Below are 17623 nucleotides of genomic sequence, written 5' to 3'. Positions count from 1 at the left end.
GATTCAGTGCAGTCACTCTCAAAATCCCAGTGATTTCTTTTTTTGGCAGAAACAGAAAAACCCATTGTAAAATTCATATGGAATCCCAAGTAACCGCAGATAGTCAAAGCAATCTTGAAAAAGAATGAACAAAGCTGGAAGATTGACATTTCCTGTTTTCGACACTTACTGCTAAGCAACAGTAATAGAAACAGTATGTTACAGGCGTAGAGACAGACCAAGGAAATAGAAAAGAGAGCCCAGAAATCAATCCTCACAATCGAGGTGTGGCCAAAGTAGGTTTACATGTCGTCCATACGGAAAATAATGCAATAATTAATAAGTCATCATACAAGAATAGATTCCAGTTCATGAGTTCACAAATGTAAATCCGCTCCCGCTCCATCCTGCATATGGTGAAATGGTTCGGACAGGTGTGCCAGGGCCATTCCACAGGGGAAAGGACAAAGGGTGCCAAGGAGGCTGCACAGTCCCGTGAAAAAAAATGAGGTTGGACTGTTATCTAACACCGTATCCAAAAATTAACTCAAAGTGGATCAAAGTTCTAAATGCGAGGCCTAAAGCTCTGAAATTCCTCAAAGAAAACCTAGGGCAGAGTTTTGTGTAATTGGGTTTGGCAGTGATTTCTTAGACAGCATGCCAAAGGCACAGCCTGACAGAAGAAAAAGAAGATAAATTGACCTTTATGAAAATTAAAAATTTTTATGCCTAAGAGTCTACCAACAGAGTAAAAAGGCAGCCCATGAAATGGGAGAAAATATTTGCAAGTGATATACTTGATAATGGACTAATGTCTAGAATACAGAGAACTCCTATAACTTAACAACAGAAGAACAAGGTCTTTAAAAATGGGCTTGAATAGACACTTCTCTAAAGAAGATATTCAAAGGCCCATTAGGCACATGAAAAGCTGCTCAACATCACTAATCATCAGGGAAATGCTAATTAAAAGTACGAGGCTATACCACCTCACACCCAGCAGGATGGCTACTATAAAACAATCGGACAGAAAATAACACGGATGTGGAGAAATTGGAACCCTTGCGCACTGTTAGTGGTAAGATGGTACAGCTGCTGTGGAAACCCGTGTGGCGGTCCCTCCAACACGGAAAATACTGTGTGATCCAGCAGTTCCACTTCTGGGCATGTAACCCCAAAGAACTGAAAGCAGGGACCCAAACAGGTATTTGTAACACCCATTTTTATAAAGGCATTATTTACCATGGCTAAGTCATGGGAGCCAACCAGATGTTCATCAGTGGATGAATCAGTACACAAACTGTGGCACGTACATACAACGGAATATTACTCGATTTATAAAGGAAGGACATTCTGACATGCAGCAACATGGATGAACCTTGAGGACATCATCCTACGTGAAATAAGCCAGCTGTAAACAGACAAACCCTGCCTCATTCCACGTACACGAAGTACTTAGAGTAGCCAAATTCAGAGAGACAAAGTAGAACGCTGGTTGCCAGGGCTGGGGCAAGGGGGCGGTGGGGAATTCTTGTTTAATGGGTGTGGAGTTTCCGTTGGGAAGATGAGATGAGAAGAGTGGAGAGGAGCAAGGGGGAAAACCCGAGGTCGCGCACTGCCGTGTTGGGGTGGGGAGGAGCGGGTGCAGGACCTGCCCTGTGAGGGTGTGTTTTGTGTTAGTCGAGAAGTGAAGCAGAGGCGCAGCCCACTCTCTGAGTCGGCCCGGGTCCCCTCGCACGCGTGCTCTTGCTTCTTGCACAGCAGCACCTGCGCCCTGGCTGCCTCCTTTTTCTCTACCTGAATAAAACTCGCCTTGTTCTCACACACACAAAGGAAAAGTCCAGCAGCAGGAGGAGGTCGTGCTGTTTGTATGTAGAACTATAACTACATCGTGTTTCCCTGTTCGTTTGTTACGTGCTGTACTTCTGATACCTTGCTGTCTCATTCCGTTTCAGACTTCGGTGTTAGTGCTTTTTTAGCAACTGGTGGTGATATTACCCGAAATAAAGTGAGAAAGACTTTTGTTGGAACCCCTTGCTGGATGGCGCCTGAAGTTATGGAACAGGTACTGTGTCTTTTTCACATGGCTTAGGGTTCTGTTGTGAAATAGAAAAACACCGAATGGTGTTTGCCTTTGTTTGGTACACTAGGTCAGCTTTGGGAAACACGCTCTTCCGTTTCTTGGTTAAGACTTTCATCCTCCCTTTAAAAAGAAACTGGAACTTTACAAAGGGCATATGAAACTCAGGATTTATGCGTATACAAACCAAAGACAGACTAAGGAATAACATAATGAAGATAGGTTTCGTAATACTTCCCTTAGTACAAAGTAAACGACCTAATCTTTTCACATGGAGCTTTGTTGCTGGGTTCTTGAGGGACTGGTTTTCTCTGTGTCCGGTTCCCCACTCGCTCCTGAACAACTGCACTCTGATGTCACTCATCCTGTCACCACGGAAACCACTAAATCTCAAAACCTCTTCTCATTTCTGGTTCCCTGTCCCATTCTCTTTGTGGCCTTCGACACTCGGGGCCACGCCCACCTTTCACTTCCGCAGCTTCCCTAGCGTGGTGGTCTTGTTCTTTTCTGTGTGTCGGGCCAGTTCTCTGGCTGCTTTTTGGCTTTCCTCCTGCTGCTGGGTGACGCCGCTCCCCAGCACCGTGTTCCTGAGTTCCGTTGTCTCTGACGTGCTCGCTGGATATTCTCCTTACTGCCCACTTACTAGTTATAAATCATCTCCAATCCAGTCTTGTTTCCTAAGCCTCTAGGTAGATGTTTCCAACTCCCTCTACAACGGGTTTTGCAGAATTATCTTACTGGTAAATCAAACTCAGTGTGTAGAACTGCAGTTACTGCTCACTCTGTTCTAATGCCTGCGTCCCCCTGTTGCTGAGGGAAGGATCCCCACCCTAGGGCTCTGTGAATGGTTGCACACACAGCACCTGACACTGGACTGATGAGACTGACGGCAGTTTATTAGTTGCATGTCCATCCACGTAGCTGGGGGAGGAGGGTGCTGCGTGCAGCACAGGTCTGATTCGGGAAGATGATGAACAAACAGTGTCTGTGGGAGATAAGGCTCTATGGTATCCAGAGAGTGCGACGCGCCTTGGTTTCTTTGTGAACATGGGATTGGCTTGTTTGAAGACTTCCAAGTGCTGGCAAGGAGTGGAAACCTACTCAGGAATGAGCAGGGCTGTTGGGCTGGGGAACAGCGTCCTCAGGGCAGAGAAGGGAGGGGACTTTGAGCAGAGGTCATTAGAGGCCCTCTTTTTTACCAAACGTCGAGACAGCTAAAATGTGGAGCTTTGATTTCAGGTCTCTCTTGTTGCCAAAACCTGTTTCTCCTCCACATTTATTGCTTAGGATAGACAGTTAAGACATAGTTATGTAATGTGCTGGTGGAGGTATGAGAGGAATTTGGCGATGTAGTCACACGAACAACTTCAACAATATTCACACCCTTTGTAACTTTTTTCATTATAAAAATTAGGATGATAAAACAATACCATAAGAAATTTTTAAAACAAATGACTCACCACCTAACATTGCTTAAATTTCTGGGGTTTTTTTTTTTAGATTTTATTTATTCATTTTTAGAGAGGCAGGAAAAGAAGGAGAAAAAGAGGGAGAGAAACATCAGTGGGTGGTTGCCTCTTGTGTGCCCCCTGCTGGGGACCTGGCCTGCAATCCAGGCATGTGCCCTGACTGGGAATCAAACTGAAGACCCTTTGGTTCACAGCCCACGCTCAGTCCACTGAGCTACACCAGCCAGGGCACATTGCCTAATGTTTAATTCTAATTAATTTTTTTAATAGACTGCTTATAATACCTGCTTGTAATAATAGTATCAAAACTTATGATAAATTTTGTATTTTTTTCTTCATGCTTTATCACAGGTTGTTTTTCATATTTTCATGTGGAATTCATTAACCTTGCTTTCGGTTACCTGTATAATATTTCTTGAAATGAATATGCATACATAACAATTTCCCCATTGTTGGTAAATGTTCATTGAGGTGGCTTTTTTCCCCTGTTCTCAAGTATTTTTAGCTTTTGCCTACTCTAGATTATTTTATTGGTTTAAAGCTGATGAACACTGTCATGTTTCTTGATACGTATCGGGAGCTACTTTTTAAAAGTGCTTTTAGGGTAGTTAAATTAATTGTGTACGTTTCTCTGTTCTTTACAGGTTCGAGGTTATGATTTCAAAGCTGATATCTGGAGTTTCGGAATCACAGCGATTGAGCTGGCCACAGGGGCAGCTCCTTATCATAAGTATCCGCCAATGAAGGTGAGGCTCCTGTTCAGAATACCACCCCGCTCATATGTCGGCTCTGTTTCAAAGCGTGTTTTTTTGTTTTTGTTTTAGTTTTTTTTAGTTTTTACTTTTAGCTATAATTTAATAAAGCAAATTGGTGTACTAGCATATAGCTAGCTAGGCTTTTTAAACAATGGCTTTCTTTCTTTATTCAACATTTTTGCTCATACAGTTCTGCCCTGCCTTCCGTCTGACTCCTGCAGCGGTTAACACCTGGGTTAGAGGTTTGGTGTTCGGCACTGAAGGCCTGCTGCACCTTGGAGTTGACCTTCTCACGGGATGACTGTCCACCCCCTGACTCTGACTAGTCTGATATTAGGACCTGACGTCTCTCGTCTTAGTGTGTGTTCCTTGCAGTCACCTTTAACGGGGATGATGATCGATTCTGCTTCATAAGCTTGTTGGAAGGGTTGTGTATTAGTAGTGTTATAGCTGACGTTCACTGAGCGTTTATTTTTCCAGGCGCTGTTTTAGGTGCTTTTCATGTCTAATATAAGATGATCTGTGCAGAGTGTTCATGTGTCATACATATGTATTATGCTCATTTTATTAATAAAAGTTCAAATAAAAGTTTGCTTTGTGATAGGACACTAAGCAAAGCTTTTAAAAGACCTAATATTATTTCCTGATACGGCAGTTACCTGAGATGTAGTTGCCAATCCTGTCCCCAGCATTAGGAACAGGATGAGGTTTTGTGTTTGAGATGATGCTGCCAGGACTGTTGGTAACCACTTTCATTTGTAGGACTCTCCTTAGTTATAATACGCTCATGGATTCTCTTCTCTTCGTAGTTTATAGTTCTTTTTGCCCACTTTACCAATATATCCTGTGACTGCTTATTTATTATTTTATTGATTATCCTATTACAGTTGGCCCAATTTTCCCCCCTCGCCCCCTTCCACCCAGCAGCCCCCACTCCATCCGACAGTGCCCCCTCCTTTGTTCATTTCCGTGGATCGTGCATATCAGTTGTTTGGCAACTCCATTTGCTATACTGCTCCTAACATCCCCCTGCCTGTTCTGGAACCACCAATTTGTACTTCTTGATCCCTGCAGCTTTTCCCTCCTTCCTCCAGAGCCCCTCCCCACTGGCCAGCAGCCCAGTGGTCTCCGTATCTGTGATTCTGTTTCTGTTCTGCTTGTTTGCTTAGTTTGTTTTTTTAAGACTCATTTGTTGATAGTTATGTGTTTATTGCCATTTTAATATTCATAGTTTTTATCTTCTTTTTCATAAATAAGTCCCTTTTACATTTTACGAAATGTAATTATATTTCATATTTCATATTATATTTTGTATTATATGTAATAGTGGTTTGGTGTTGATGAACTCCTTTAGCTTTACCTTGTCTGGAAGCACTTTATCTGCCCATCAATTCTAACTGATAGCTTTGCTGGATAGAGTAATCTAGGTTGTAGATCCTTGTAGGTCATCACTTCGAATACCTCTTACCAGTCCCTTCTTGCCTGCCATGTTTCTTTTGAGAAATCAGCTGACAGTCTTGTGGGAACTCCTTCATCTCTTTCTCTTCTCCTTCTGGCACCCCTATGATGTGAATGTTGGAAAGCTTAAAGTTGTCCCAGAGGCTCCTTACACTATCCTTGATTCTTCTTGGACTCTCTTTTCTTCTGACTGTACTGATTGGATATCTTTCACTCCCTTATGTTCCAAGCCATTGATTTGATTCTCGGCTTTATCCACTCCACTGTTGATATCCCATAAATTGTTCTTTACTTCGATTAGGGTCTCCCTCATTTCTGCTTGGATCATTTTTATTCTGTCAAAGTGCCCACTGAGTTTCTTGAGCATCCTTATAACCAGTTTTTTGAACTCTGTATCTGATAGCTTGCTTATCTCTGTTTTGTTTCATTCTTTTACTAGAGTTTTAATCTGTTCTTTCATTTGGGCCGTATTTCTTTGTCTTTTCATTTTTGGAGCCTCCTCGTGTTTGTTTCTGTGTCTTACGTACAGCTGCTTTGACTCTGTCTTGGTAGTATGGCCTGATGTAGTAGGTGTCCTGTAGGGTCCAGTGGCACAGCCTCCCCTATCACCCAAGCTGGGTACGCCAGGCGTGCCCTCCATGTGCATGGAGACCCTCCTCTTGTAGTTGAGTCTTGATTGCTGTCAGCAGGTCAGTGGGAGGGATTTACCCAGGCCAGACAGCTGGTGGGACTGGCTGTGACCACCGACTAGTAACCACCCCCCTCTGTGGCTTATGGAGATAGTTGGGTGATGGTGCTCTGATGTGGTCTATAACTGTCTACTGGGCGCACAGGCTCTGGCATTTCCCTGGTGGTGTAGGTCAAAGTCAGCTACCACCTGTGTTCTGTCTGGGGCCCCTTGGCATAAGCTGTAAAGCGATCTACAGATGACTGCTGCTAGTGCTGGGCCTGGGGCCACCCAGTGAGAGGTATGGGGCTGGGCTCAGTCGTTGCTTGTTAGGGCAGATTTAGGAAGGTCTGAAGCCTGCGCCTAGCCTAGCCATTCATATGGAAAAGCCACTGTTACCAGCATAGGCGGGCCTGTAAGTTGGATGGGGCAGAGCCTTAGGTAATTGTCAGGGCACATGTGAGCCGGGTTGATAGAGGCTCACATGGTGCCGCTTCACTGTGGCTCTGTGAGGGAAAGGGCTCAGAAAAGGAACAAGGCTGCTGTCTGCAGTTCTGTCTGGGAGGCAGCTGTCCCCAGCTCTTGCCCTGATGCCAGACACTTAGTCCCTGCCTGTATGCTGCTGATGCTCCCCAGGGTGCTGCCCTGGTGCTGGAGCCAAGAGAGAGTGAGTCTGAGTAAGTCCACGTGCGGGCCACCCGAGAGGAGATGTCTGGGAATCCCACGGTTTCTTCCACCAACCCATAACCCACTGGTTTTTACAGCCAGAAGTTATGGGGACTTACCTTCCTGGCACTGGAACCCCGGCCTGGGTGGTCTGGTGTGGGGCTGGGATCCCTTGCTCCCGAGATACGCTTCGTTTTATATCCACCACTTGTGGGACTAGCTGGTTCCATCTCTCTGCCCCCTCACTCCTGCTACCTATCTGGATGAATGTGATTTCTTTGATTCCTTACTTTTCAGACTTCCATACACTTCGATTTTCTGACAGTTCTGAGTGATATTTGTTCTGTAGTTTAGCTGTGATTCTGCTTTGGTTGTGTGAGGAGGCGAGCCACATTTGCCTGCACCTCCATCTTGACCAGAAGTTCTGATATCCTGGGACTATGTAACATGGCACATCACCATTGTGAATTGTTGTCATGTTGATACTGTTCACATCTGTGTGATTGTGGTGTGCTTGGGGACATTTAAGGCTCTAACAGTGTGAAAGAGGAACAAAACCAGTAAAGGTGTATTATGAAAAAGTCTCTTAACTCTCCTGTTCAAAACATGTATATACATATATACACGCGCACACACAGACAGAGATATATGTTTGATGGGTGAAATTTTGATTCTGTGAAAGATTAGTGATGTCTTAAGGCCATGATTTTCCTAAAGATTAAGGACTCCTAGGAGAAAGTGGATATTCACGAGAATTTAAGAAGGATTTTTTTTTTTAACATAACTGTAAGGCCAAAGAAATGGCTTATTTTTAAAGTTGGCAAGGGGAAGATGAGGTTTACTTTTAATCCATTGTAGGCAGTGACTCTTCCAGTTATTGCCAGACACATACAGGTTGACCTAGCTGCTCAAAATAAGAATGATCACCAACCTTAGTAATAAGTCTGGAAAGCAAGTAATAGTTCTAATTGTAACCCCCTTTTATTTTTCACTTTTGACTTTATGTTTGGGAAAATGGCTGATGCTTTTATAAAAACATCCAACAGTATAGGAAAACACAAATCCCCCAGTCCTGTCACACAGACAGCACCTTCCTTACCTCCACCTCTGTGCGCCTAGCTAGCCTGTGGCCCTGGAAGTCGAAGGAGGAAGAGGTGGACAGAACAGTGAAGACCGTCAGTTGCTACGGGGAGGGTGGGAAGAATGAGAACTAGCAAGGCTCTATCTAGCTTTGTTGACTAGTTATTCCTGTGATCCAGTATCACCAGTTATTCCTATGATAGAAGTTTCTGAGGAGTTCTATGAAAAGGAGGCCAGATTTCAAGGTGTCAGGTTGAAAGAGAGCCATGAGTAGGTAAAGTCAGCAAGTTTACACTCTGAATTTTGCTGTGGTTTTAATTTTTTAAAGATAGTTTGGTAGCGTAGGAGTGGGGACCGAAAAGGTGAGGCAAGGATTCCAACCGAAGGATGCACTGTGTGGATGCGGTTGGGCCCTGGCAGGCTCGCCATCCGGGAAACCAGCTTTCAGTAGCGTATTGTTTGTATGGGTGACTCTGGGTTCCGAACAGCTGGTCTAGGTGTGAACTTTTAGACAATAAAATCTTCTTGTATGTTGGGGACTGTTTATATAAAAAACATCTGGGCCACAATATCTAATTGAGTCATCAGAAATTTTTATTATATTGAAAATCTTCCAGGTTTTGATGCTGACACTGCAGAATGACCCACCTTCTTTGGAAACTGGTGTTCAAGATAAAGAGATGCTGAAAAAATATGGAAAATCATTTAGAAAAATGATTTCGTTGTGCCTTCAAAAGGATCCAGAAAAAAGGTTAAATATGGGATAAAGCGTACTTTTCTCTTCATCTAATATGTAACTAGAGTCTTTACATGCATGCACAGTATATATACAAAGAAATAAATATAAGCTATAAAAAATATAGAGAGACCATTACCTTAGATTAGAAATGAATAAATTACTTTCTACTTTTTAGTGTACAGTGTACCCTAAATAGTTCTGCTATTTCCTGGTAATTTCTTAAAATTACATATTTGTACATTGTGTATTCTCTATTAATAAAACATCAAGTTAGTGGGAGGGGTCACTTTCAATTTGCATTTAAGAGTTATAAGTAAATAATGCTGTCTATAATGCTAATAAGAGAAATATACATAGTAAATATATAGCAAATAATCTTTCCTTATTGGAAAGATGTTTTAAAAAGTGGACCAAAACTTCAAAGAGCTTATCTTGGTAACACTAGACGGATTGGATGACGAGTAGATGAGTAAATACAGTCATCTAATGTGTCTGTATCTGTGAATTACACAGAACCATAGAATCTTGAAGATCCTTGAGTACCATCTTTTGTCTTTGAGGTCAAGCAGCTACCTAGTCACAGACGTGGGACTTGACTCCAGAACTCCCGATTCTTGGACTCTGCTCCCCCTGTACCTTCTTCTGCTTCGCATACATATATTCCACTCAGTTTCTTAGCACTAAGAGTTCTTTAATTTTGCTTTCTCTCATGATCAACAAAATAAATGACTTTAGTGTATTTCATGGGTCTTCAGAATTTATTGTTGGAAATATTGGAAAGGGTAAGAAATAGAGGGAGCAAAGTTCAAACCTGTGTTTTTAGGACTTGTTTTCTGTTTCTCAATAAACTGGTATAAAAGATAGGGACTCCTTGGCTTCTGCCAACTTAGTTGACTGAAATAACAGAATTCTCTTGATATAAATACCCAGAAGTTCTGGATAAATCTGTCAAATTAAAAAAAAAAAATCCAGACAAGAGCTTTCTATAAAGGGAGGTCCTCGGGTGTCAGAAGTAATGGGGAAACCATACATTAGAGAAGAAAGATCACGGACTAATTCTGTGGCTGTCCACAGTGGGACGCTGTTCATTCCCACTTCCCCGTGGGGACTGCCTATGAGGTGACGGGCTAGCCCAGCCGGGATTTTAAACTGAGCCTGTGTCTTGAGTGAAAGGATAGACCAGAAAACAAACAACACCTGCCCATTATCGCAAAGACACAGCAGAAATCTCTCCTGAGTAATCAGGCCCTCTGACCTGGGTATTCTTCGGGTGTTCAGTCTGAATTTATGCTATCCACGTCATGCAAGAAACCACAGGATTAGAAAGCAAAATTACTCCCTAGCCAGGTCCAACTCTTATGTACGGTACTGTTCATTCTTTATTCTCAGTCATACTCATTAACAAACTGCACAATTGATAATAATGTCTTTAAATGAAGGAAGTAAGACTGTGCACAATTGAGTTAAAATTGAGTTTAGATTAAATTTGGGGAATATCCATCACATTTAGAATCCTCAGTTCAGAGAAATGGTGAAATCTGTTTTTAAAACGATGTATTGCCTGTGTTGGCGGCTAGCAGGTAGCCGCATAGAAAGAAGCAGAGGACTTTGTGAGATTCGGTGTATGTTTAGGCTTTGTTAAAGTAAACATTATCTAACCTACTTCCTGGGGAATAATATTAAATAGCAAATATATTGGAAGCCACTAAGAAATCATGCTTCCAAAAGAAACATTTCACTAATGATTTTGCCAAAGACCTGTAATAGTTATTATCAGAATATTTCTATGAGTTTTTATTCTATACAACGTCTTGTATCAAGTTTATGCTACTTTGTTTTTTTAGCAGGTTAGGGAAAGTGGAGTACGCAGAGTTTTTATCTTACTGCTTAAGAAATCATTTTCTTATTTTTGAAGATTAAAACCCCACATCACACTTGAAATAACTGTAAAAACTTTCTTTTCTGGTTTTAGACCAACAGCAGCAGAATTGTTGAGGCACAAGTTTTTCCAAAAGGCTAAGGTAGGAAATTCTAACTTTTTAAAAAATATTTTATATATTTATTCTTTAGAGAGAAGGGAAGGGAGGGAGAACGAGAGGGGGAGAAACATCTGTGGGTTGCCTTTTGCGCGCTCCCAACCGGGAGCTGGCCTGCAGCCCAGGCGTGTGCCCTGACCAGGAACTGCACTGGCCACCCTCCATCCGCTCAGTCCACTGAGTCATATCGGCCAGGGTGGGGATTCTAACTTTTGATTTTATGTGTTCATTTGAGCTTCCTAATTTAGTTATTAAATTACGTTTACTGTTCAGAAGTTTTATTTTCTTAAGATGATTATGTTTAGAAGAATGATAATAGATCAAATAATTGCATGAGCTATATAGTCTTTGGTAATTAAGATGCATGCTTTAGAATATGTACGTTTATGTTTAAATGTTAGTAGGGTAAACTTAAAACAACGAATATTAAATTTTTGCCATTATAATTATAATCTGTGGAAAATACTGAGCTCTCGTTTCAGGTAAGTTAGTAAACATCTTGTTTCCCAAAGAGTCGGATAAGTGGGATGTTACTGTAGGCGGAAGCGTGGGACCGTGGTCCCAAAGGACATACAGTAGAAAGCAGACTTTGCATAGAAATGGCTCATGACAGTGCACTAAAGCTCTGTTTCAGTTTGTAAGCCCATGGTAGCAGTGTCCTAAAGGAGCTTCAGATGGAAGAATGGAGCCTTTTCTCGAACTTCCTTATAAAACATTTGCTTTGTCACATGTTAATTTCGGTGAATGTTTCTTTGTCAGTTTTTTTTGTTCGATAAAATCTTGTAAGAAGAAAATTCTTATTTGTCCTCTCCAGAATAAAGAATTTCTTCAAGAAAAAATATTGCAGAAAGCACCAACCATTTTTGAAAGAGCTAAAAAGGTAAATGGGTATTTAACTCCATTTTCCTGGGAAATTGCCTAGAGTAGGTTTACTTTTGCATTTGGAAAGTATGTGTTAAGTAATACTTCGTTAACAGTGTGAGTATTACAGTATGAGTTTCTTCCAGTCCTTCCACATTCTTTGATGCATTTGTTTACCCACTCTTTACTGGAGTACTGAAAGCCTCAGTATTCCTTCGCTGTCTACTAGAAGGAAGAGTGTGTTAGACACTTGATGGATTAATTGTAACCTGTGTTTAGTCACTGTGTGCAGCTTCCGAGTGAGTTGTGAGGTCAGGCCCTTTCCTCCCACCACACCCATTGGAGTGAGTGCACTGAAAAAAGACAGACAAGTACTGATAAACACGTGGAGAAATCGGAACCCTCACACATCAATAGAAATAAATGTAAAATGGCGCAACCACTTTAGAAAGGAGTTTGGCAGTTCCTCAAAAGTCTAAATAAGGTTGCCATATGCCCTGCAGTTCCGCTTCTCGGCACACGCAAGAGAATTGAAAACATGTACCCACAACAGTATGTACACGTATGTTCGTAGCAGCATTATTCGTAAACTAAAAAGTGCAAATAACCTGAATGTCCATCTGCTGATGAATGGACATGTAAGATGTCGTGTGTCTGTATAAGAGAATATTACTTTGCAATAAAAAGGAGCGAAGTACTGATACATGCCATAACAGATATGTGCCTTTCAAACATTATGGCAATTGAAAGAAGCCAGTTACAAAAGATAACACGTTGTATGACTCCATTGACGTGAAATGCTCAGACTAGGAAATGTGGAGAGACAAAGTAGATGAGTGGCTGCAAAGGCCTGGAAGGACTGTAGATCACTGAGCAGTTAGTTGGTAATGGCTGTGGGTTTTTGCAGGGCTGGGGTGGGTGTGGGGTGGGGAGGGAGTGATGAGAGTAATCTAAACTTGATTTTGGAGATGGTTTCACAACTCTGAATAAACTAAGATTGTATACTAAAGTATACAATCATTGGATTGTATACTTTAGATGGGTTACTTATATGCTACATGAATTATGTCTCAGTAAAGCTGTTAGTTTAAAAGAAGCATTTAGAGAATGGCAGCACCCTGACACATGAGCTCATGGAAACTGAAACATCGTAGCAGAAATGAAAAAATTCAGGGCAAAGCTGTAGAGTCGAGTTAAGGAAATTTCTCAGAAAACAGAGCCAAGAGGCCAAGCAGTGATAACAGGAGAAAAAAGACAAGAACATTAGAGGATCATTCAGAATGGTTCAACAGATGAATAAAGAGTCCGGAAAAGGAGAACAACAAAAAAAAACAACCAAACAAAAATCCAAGAGAAAGGAAGTCTTCTTGAAGTAATTCTGTCTGAAAAAAAATTTTAAACGACTGGCCATGAATTTCCAGACTGAAAGAGCCTAAGTACCAGCACAATGCATGAAAATAGACCAGCACTGAGGCCCCCTGCTGTGCTCACTGAGAACTCTGGAGGGAAAAAGATAATGGGGGGCGTGACCCCAGGCAGGTTCACCAGTCGGAAGGACCTCCGCAGCACCTCTGGAAACCAGACCACAATGGAGCAGTTATGTTCAACATTATCAAAGAAAAGCGTTTCTGGCCCAGACCTATTTTTACCAGACAAACTATAAGTAAAATGTGGAGATGGAATAAAGATATGTTCAGAAATGCATGGCTTTCGTAAGTGGTGCTAAGAGTGGAGGAAGTGCTCAAACCAAGAACAGAGAAGTTACGGGATGCAGGAAGCACGGTCCTCTGGGTGAAGGTAGTGTGAGATCTGAAGCAGCAGACCTGGTGTGACACCTTCCTAGGGGGAGCGGAGACGAGGCTCTGGTGGGAGGCTCCTGGGAAGGTAATGCTGATGCAGAGTGCCTGGTGCACATCACTGTGCTAAGAAGATGTACATAGCTGGGAGAGAATTGGGGGGTAAATATTGACAAGCACATAGAAATAAGCAAATATTAACTCCAGGGAAAACAATAATGTAGCAAAGGAAGGTGACTATAAGGTACAGTAAGGCTTAGCTGTATCAGCTATATACTTGTAATCAGGTTATGTAAACACGGAATATTGATTTAACCCAAATTACAGTGTATCTTAAGAAAAGAGTAGAGGATTGATAACAGGGTTAAATTCTCGTTTTCCATAGTGGGAAGTTCAGTGAGAAATTCCTAAAACCAGAAACCTCAAAGGGTAATAATGAGGCCACGTTATATAGAGAGAGAAATATAAATTCTAAAACAATAAGTTAAAATGAGTTGAAAATGGTTGCTTGTGGTAGAAAGCATGAAAGGCAGGAGACTGTTGTTTTTCTGAACAAACTTTCACAGCTATACTACTCTTAAAACCGGGCAGGTATAATTGTGATTTTTAAGCTTAAAAAGAAAAAGCAGAATATTCATTTGACCTGTGACTTCACATAAGGAGGACTTGGCTGGTGTTCAAGTTCAGAGTATGGAAATACAGGGAAAGTCAGTGGTTGTGGGTAAAGAAAGACTCAAGATTGTAAGCAGAGCCAGTGAGGGGTGGAGGAGACTTACAGGGAAAATTATTATATGCTTACTGCGTTGAAGTTGTAGAAGGAGAGGAAAATATGATTGACTTTTCTATATAGTGAATGTCAACATGGTCATCGTTTGCGTCTCTCTTCCCGCGAGCAGGTTCGGAGAGTGCCAGGCTCCAGTGGCCGTCTTCATAAGACAGAGGACGGTGGCTGGGAGTGGAGCGATGATGAATTTGATGAAGAGAGTGAGGAAGGGAAAGCAGCGATTTCACAGCTCAGGGTAAGTTTTGTGACACTGTGTGCTTTAGCTAGAGCTCTGCCTTTTTGTCTGCAGCCTCTGGGATAATACCGCATTCTGTGATTCTGGTCAGCCTGCCCAGCCAAAATATAAAAAATGCAAGTGTTAGTGACAGAGTTTCCTTGACCAACTTACCAGCGCAGGAGCCCAATTGGCTTTACATGGAAAAGTGGGCTGGCAGGTCTGTTTGACTGTGATAATATCTAGGGCATGTACAAATGGTGCAGTCTAGAGGTGAACACCACAATGTCTGAGATAATACACTGGGTAGGTTTAATGCCTGATTACGCATTGCAAAGAAAAGATTAGTGAACTTGAAAGACTAACAATAATAGAACTTTGTTCCTGAGGTCTGCTAGTCTTCTACCTGAAGAGTAAGAGTGTATCTCTTTAATTGGTGTATGCTGGATGACGATGATGTTGCCGATGATGTATGTGTTGGTTCTTGCTAGAAGCAGTGAAGACGGGTCTTACTTTCGATTGTTTCATCACTCTTGCCCAAAGTCAATGCCTCAGGTTGATTGTTAGGACTCAGTCCCAAGAATAGAAGACAAACACACAGGAAGTCAGATTTATAGATTATTGTAACGCCTGAGATGGAAAATAAATTGGATTGGATTAGCAGCAAATTAGACACTGTAAAAGAAAAGATTAAGGAACTTGAAGGCCAGCGATAGGACTTGCAAAATGAAACTGAGAAAAAAAGAGTTTTTAAATGATGAAAAGAGAATCAGTGAGCTAATGCAAACATTAAACGGCTTACTGTCCGTGTTCCTGGAGTCCCCAAAGTGTGTAGGGGGCATGACGTCTGAGGTCATTGCAGTCTCGACCACTCAGAGCCCTGCGTGGGGTGGGTGGCGGGTAGTGGCGGCTCTGCCTGCTTTCGAGAATGAAAGCTTTGTGGAGGAATGGCTGGTGCCCGGGCTCACACAGATAATGCACAAGGTGAATCTGGGATACCTTCTTTTGTCAAAAAGAAGATATCTGTTATTGAAATAAAAAGTTTAATAACATAAGATCCCTGTTGCCAGGGCTCCCAGTGGCCAAATTAGCAAGAATTTAAGCATCAAAATCATTAAGTGCAGTAATAAATTATAACTAATTTGAAACATAGGAATCTCTGAGTTCATAGCAATACATGGGAGAAAAGGATGCTTTTTCATTATCATGAATGGCCAGTACTGACTGGTAAATGTTGAGGAGTGTTGAAGAAGAAAAATTATCATTTTGCATCCGTCATAAAGCAATCATAAAAGATTAGATCAGGCAAGGAGCATCAACAGATGCTAAATATAGGGGAAAGTTGTGGTGCGCAGTACATTTACATGGTTTTAGAGTGTCTCTCCACAGAGTGGCTTTTGGTTGCAAGGGACAAAATAGTTTCTGCATACTGGGGAAACCAGAAAATGCCCTGAGTAGATGATTAAAATTAACATCATTAATGAGGGGCAGGAGTGATTCCCTAAGCTATGATACTCTAGGAAGGAAACCTCACTGTGTAGAATTCCAGCTGGGCATTCATATAGCAGTCTAAATGAGAGGAGACCATCAGGCGAACCGCAGACAGGAGCATTGCACTCAGATGCAGTGTGTGGGGAGGGGGATTCTAAAGAATATTCATGTGCCAGGTGTAAACCATCTGAAGAGACATGACGGCTAACTGTAGTACATGCTCCTACAGGACACCCTGTACTGGGGGGAAAACAGAGGGCTGTAAGTGGGATTCTGGACGATAAATAAGATGAAAAGTATTACTGTTATATTTACTGAAGTTGGTTAGTTCAGTAACCTTACATAAGAGAATGTCCCTAGTAAGAAATACACAGTGACCATTCAGTGGTAAACAGCTATGACATGCTGCTTACTCTCAAATGGTACAGGAACAATAGGATTAATTACATATATATTTTACATATTAATAAATATGTTATGCTAAATATATACAATATATTATGTATATTATGTACGTATATATTTAAACGACAGAGCATGAGCATTGAAAAAATAAAGCAGATGAGGAATCAAGGCTATGAATGGGTCAGTCTGGGTAAAGGGTATGCTGGTGTTGTAAGTTTGACATTTTTTCTAAATATAAAGTTAAAAAAAAGGTTTGGGTTAGCCATTTATTTATTGTGATATATTATCTATTACCTAACCCTTGATTTGCCTTAATAAAATGGTGATGAAAATTTTGAAACAAACCTAAGCTGACCTTTTAAGTCATCTAAATTCATACTTGGTAGAATTTACCATAAATTGGTACTTGTTTAGAGCTTATTCCCCAGTAGTGTCAGAATTACTACTAACTTTTCTGATTTATTAAATAAAGTTAGCTTAGATTTTCATAAGGCAGATTATAATTGGTTTTCCAGCTTTGGGTCAAGAGTTTTTCCCATTAAAGCCTGTATCAGCCCTGACCGGTGGCACTCACTTGGTTGGGCGTCGTTCTGCAAAGCGGAAGGTCGCCTGTTCGATCACCGGTCAGGGCACACGCCTGGGTTGCCTTTGGTCCCTGGTTGGGGTGCGTGGGAGAGGCAACCAGTCAGTGTTTCCCTCCCCCTCCTCCCTCTGTCGCCCGTCTCTCATTAAAAATAAATGAATAAAATCCTTTGTTAAAAAAAGCCCAAAATCAGAATTACTTGTGTTGAGAATGTATTACATAATTAATTTGAAGGTTGACATTTAGTCTGGGACATTGTACACATGTTTTCACAATTAGTAGAAAGAGTTGGACTTTGAAAATGTATCATCTGAGAATTCTGTCTCATTATGTTTGCTTACAAACCTCAAGTTGTGATGTCTCTAAATACTGTAAGTACAGGCCACCTGGACAAATAATACAATTGTCTCATGATAGTTTTCTTTTTTCAGAGAACTTTCACTAGCGTTGCCGGTGAGTTAATGTGTGGATCAGAGTGCAATGGAGTTGACTTGCATTTCCACATTCCGTGCGGTGTGGAACTGGCTGCAAGTAACCTGAGTTTTGCGTTAACGAGCCCT

General features: G+C 41.6%; 1 protein-coding gene across 3 annotated transcripts in view; it reads left to right on the top strand.

The window, feature by feature from the left end:
* OXSR1 (oxidative stress responsive kinase 1) overlaps positions 1-17623 on the top strand; it is a 72674-nt gene that overhangs the window by 43073 nt on the left and 11978 nt on the right. For all 3 annotated transcript variants that reach the window (XM_036030505.1, XM_028518655.2, XM_036030506.1), the window contains 6 exons: positions 1935-2044; positions 4173-4274; positions 8772-8905; positions 10866-10914; positions 11744-11809; positions 14483-14605. In XM_036030505.1, the coding sequence (XP_035886398.1) occupies positions 1935-2044; positions 4173-4274; positions 8772-8905; positions 10866-10914; positions 11744-11809; positions 14483-14605 (584 nt within the window). The remainder of the gene's footprint in view (positions 1-1934; positions 2045-4172; positions 4275-8771; positions 8906-10865; positions 10915-11743; positions 11810-14482; positions 14606-17623) is intronic.

Source organism: Phyllostomus discolor, chromosome 7 (assembly GCF_004126475.2).
Source record: "Phyllostomus discolor isolate MPI-MPIP mPhyDis1 chromosome 7, mPhyDis1.pri.v3, whole genome shotgun sequence".
Taxonomy (NCBI): Eukaryota; Metazoa; Chordata; class Mammalia; order Chiroptera; family Phyllostomidae; genus Phyllostomus; species Phyllostomus discolor.
This window is presented reverse-complemented; position numbering and strand designations above follow the sequence as displayed.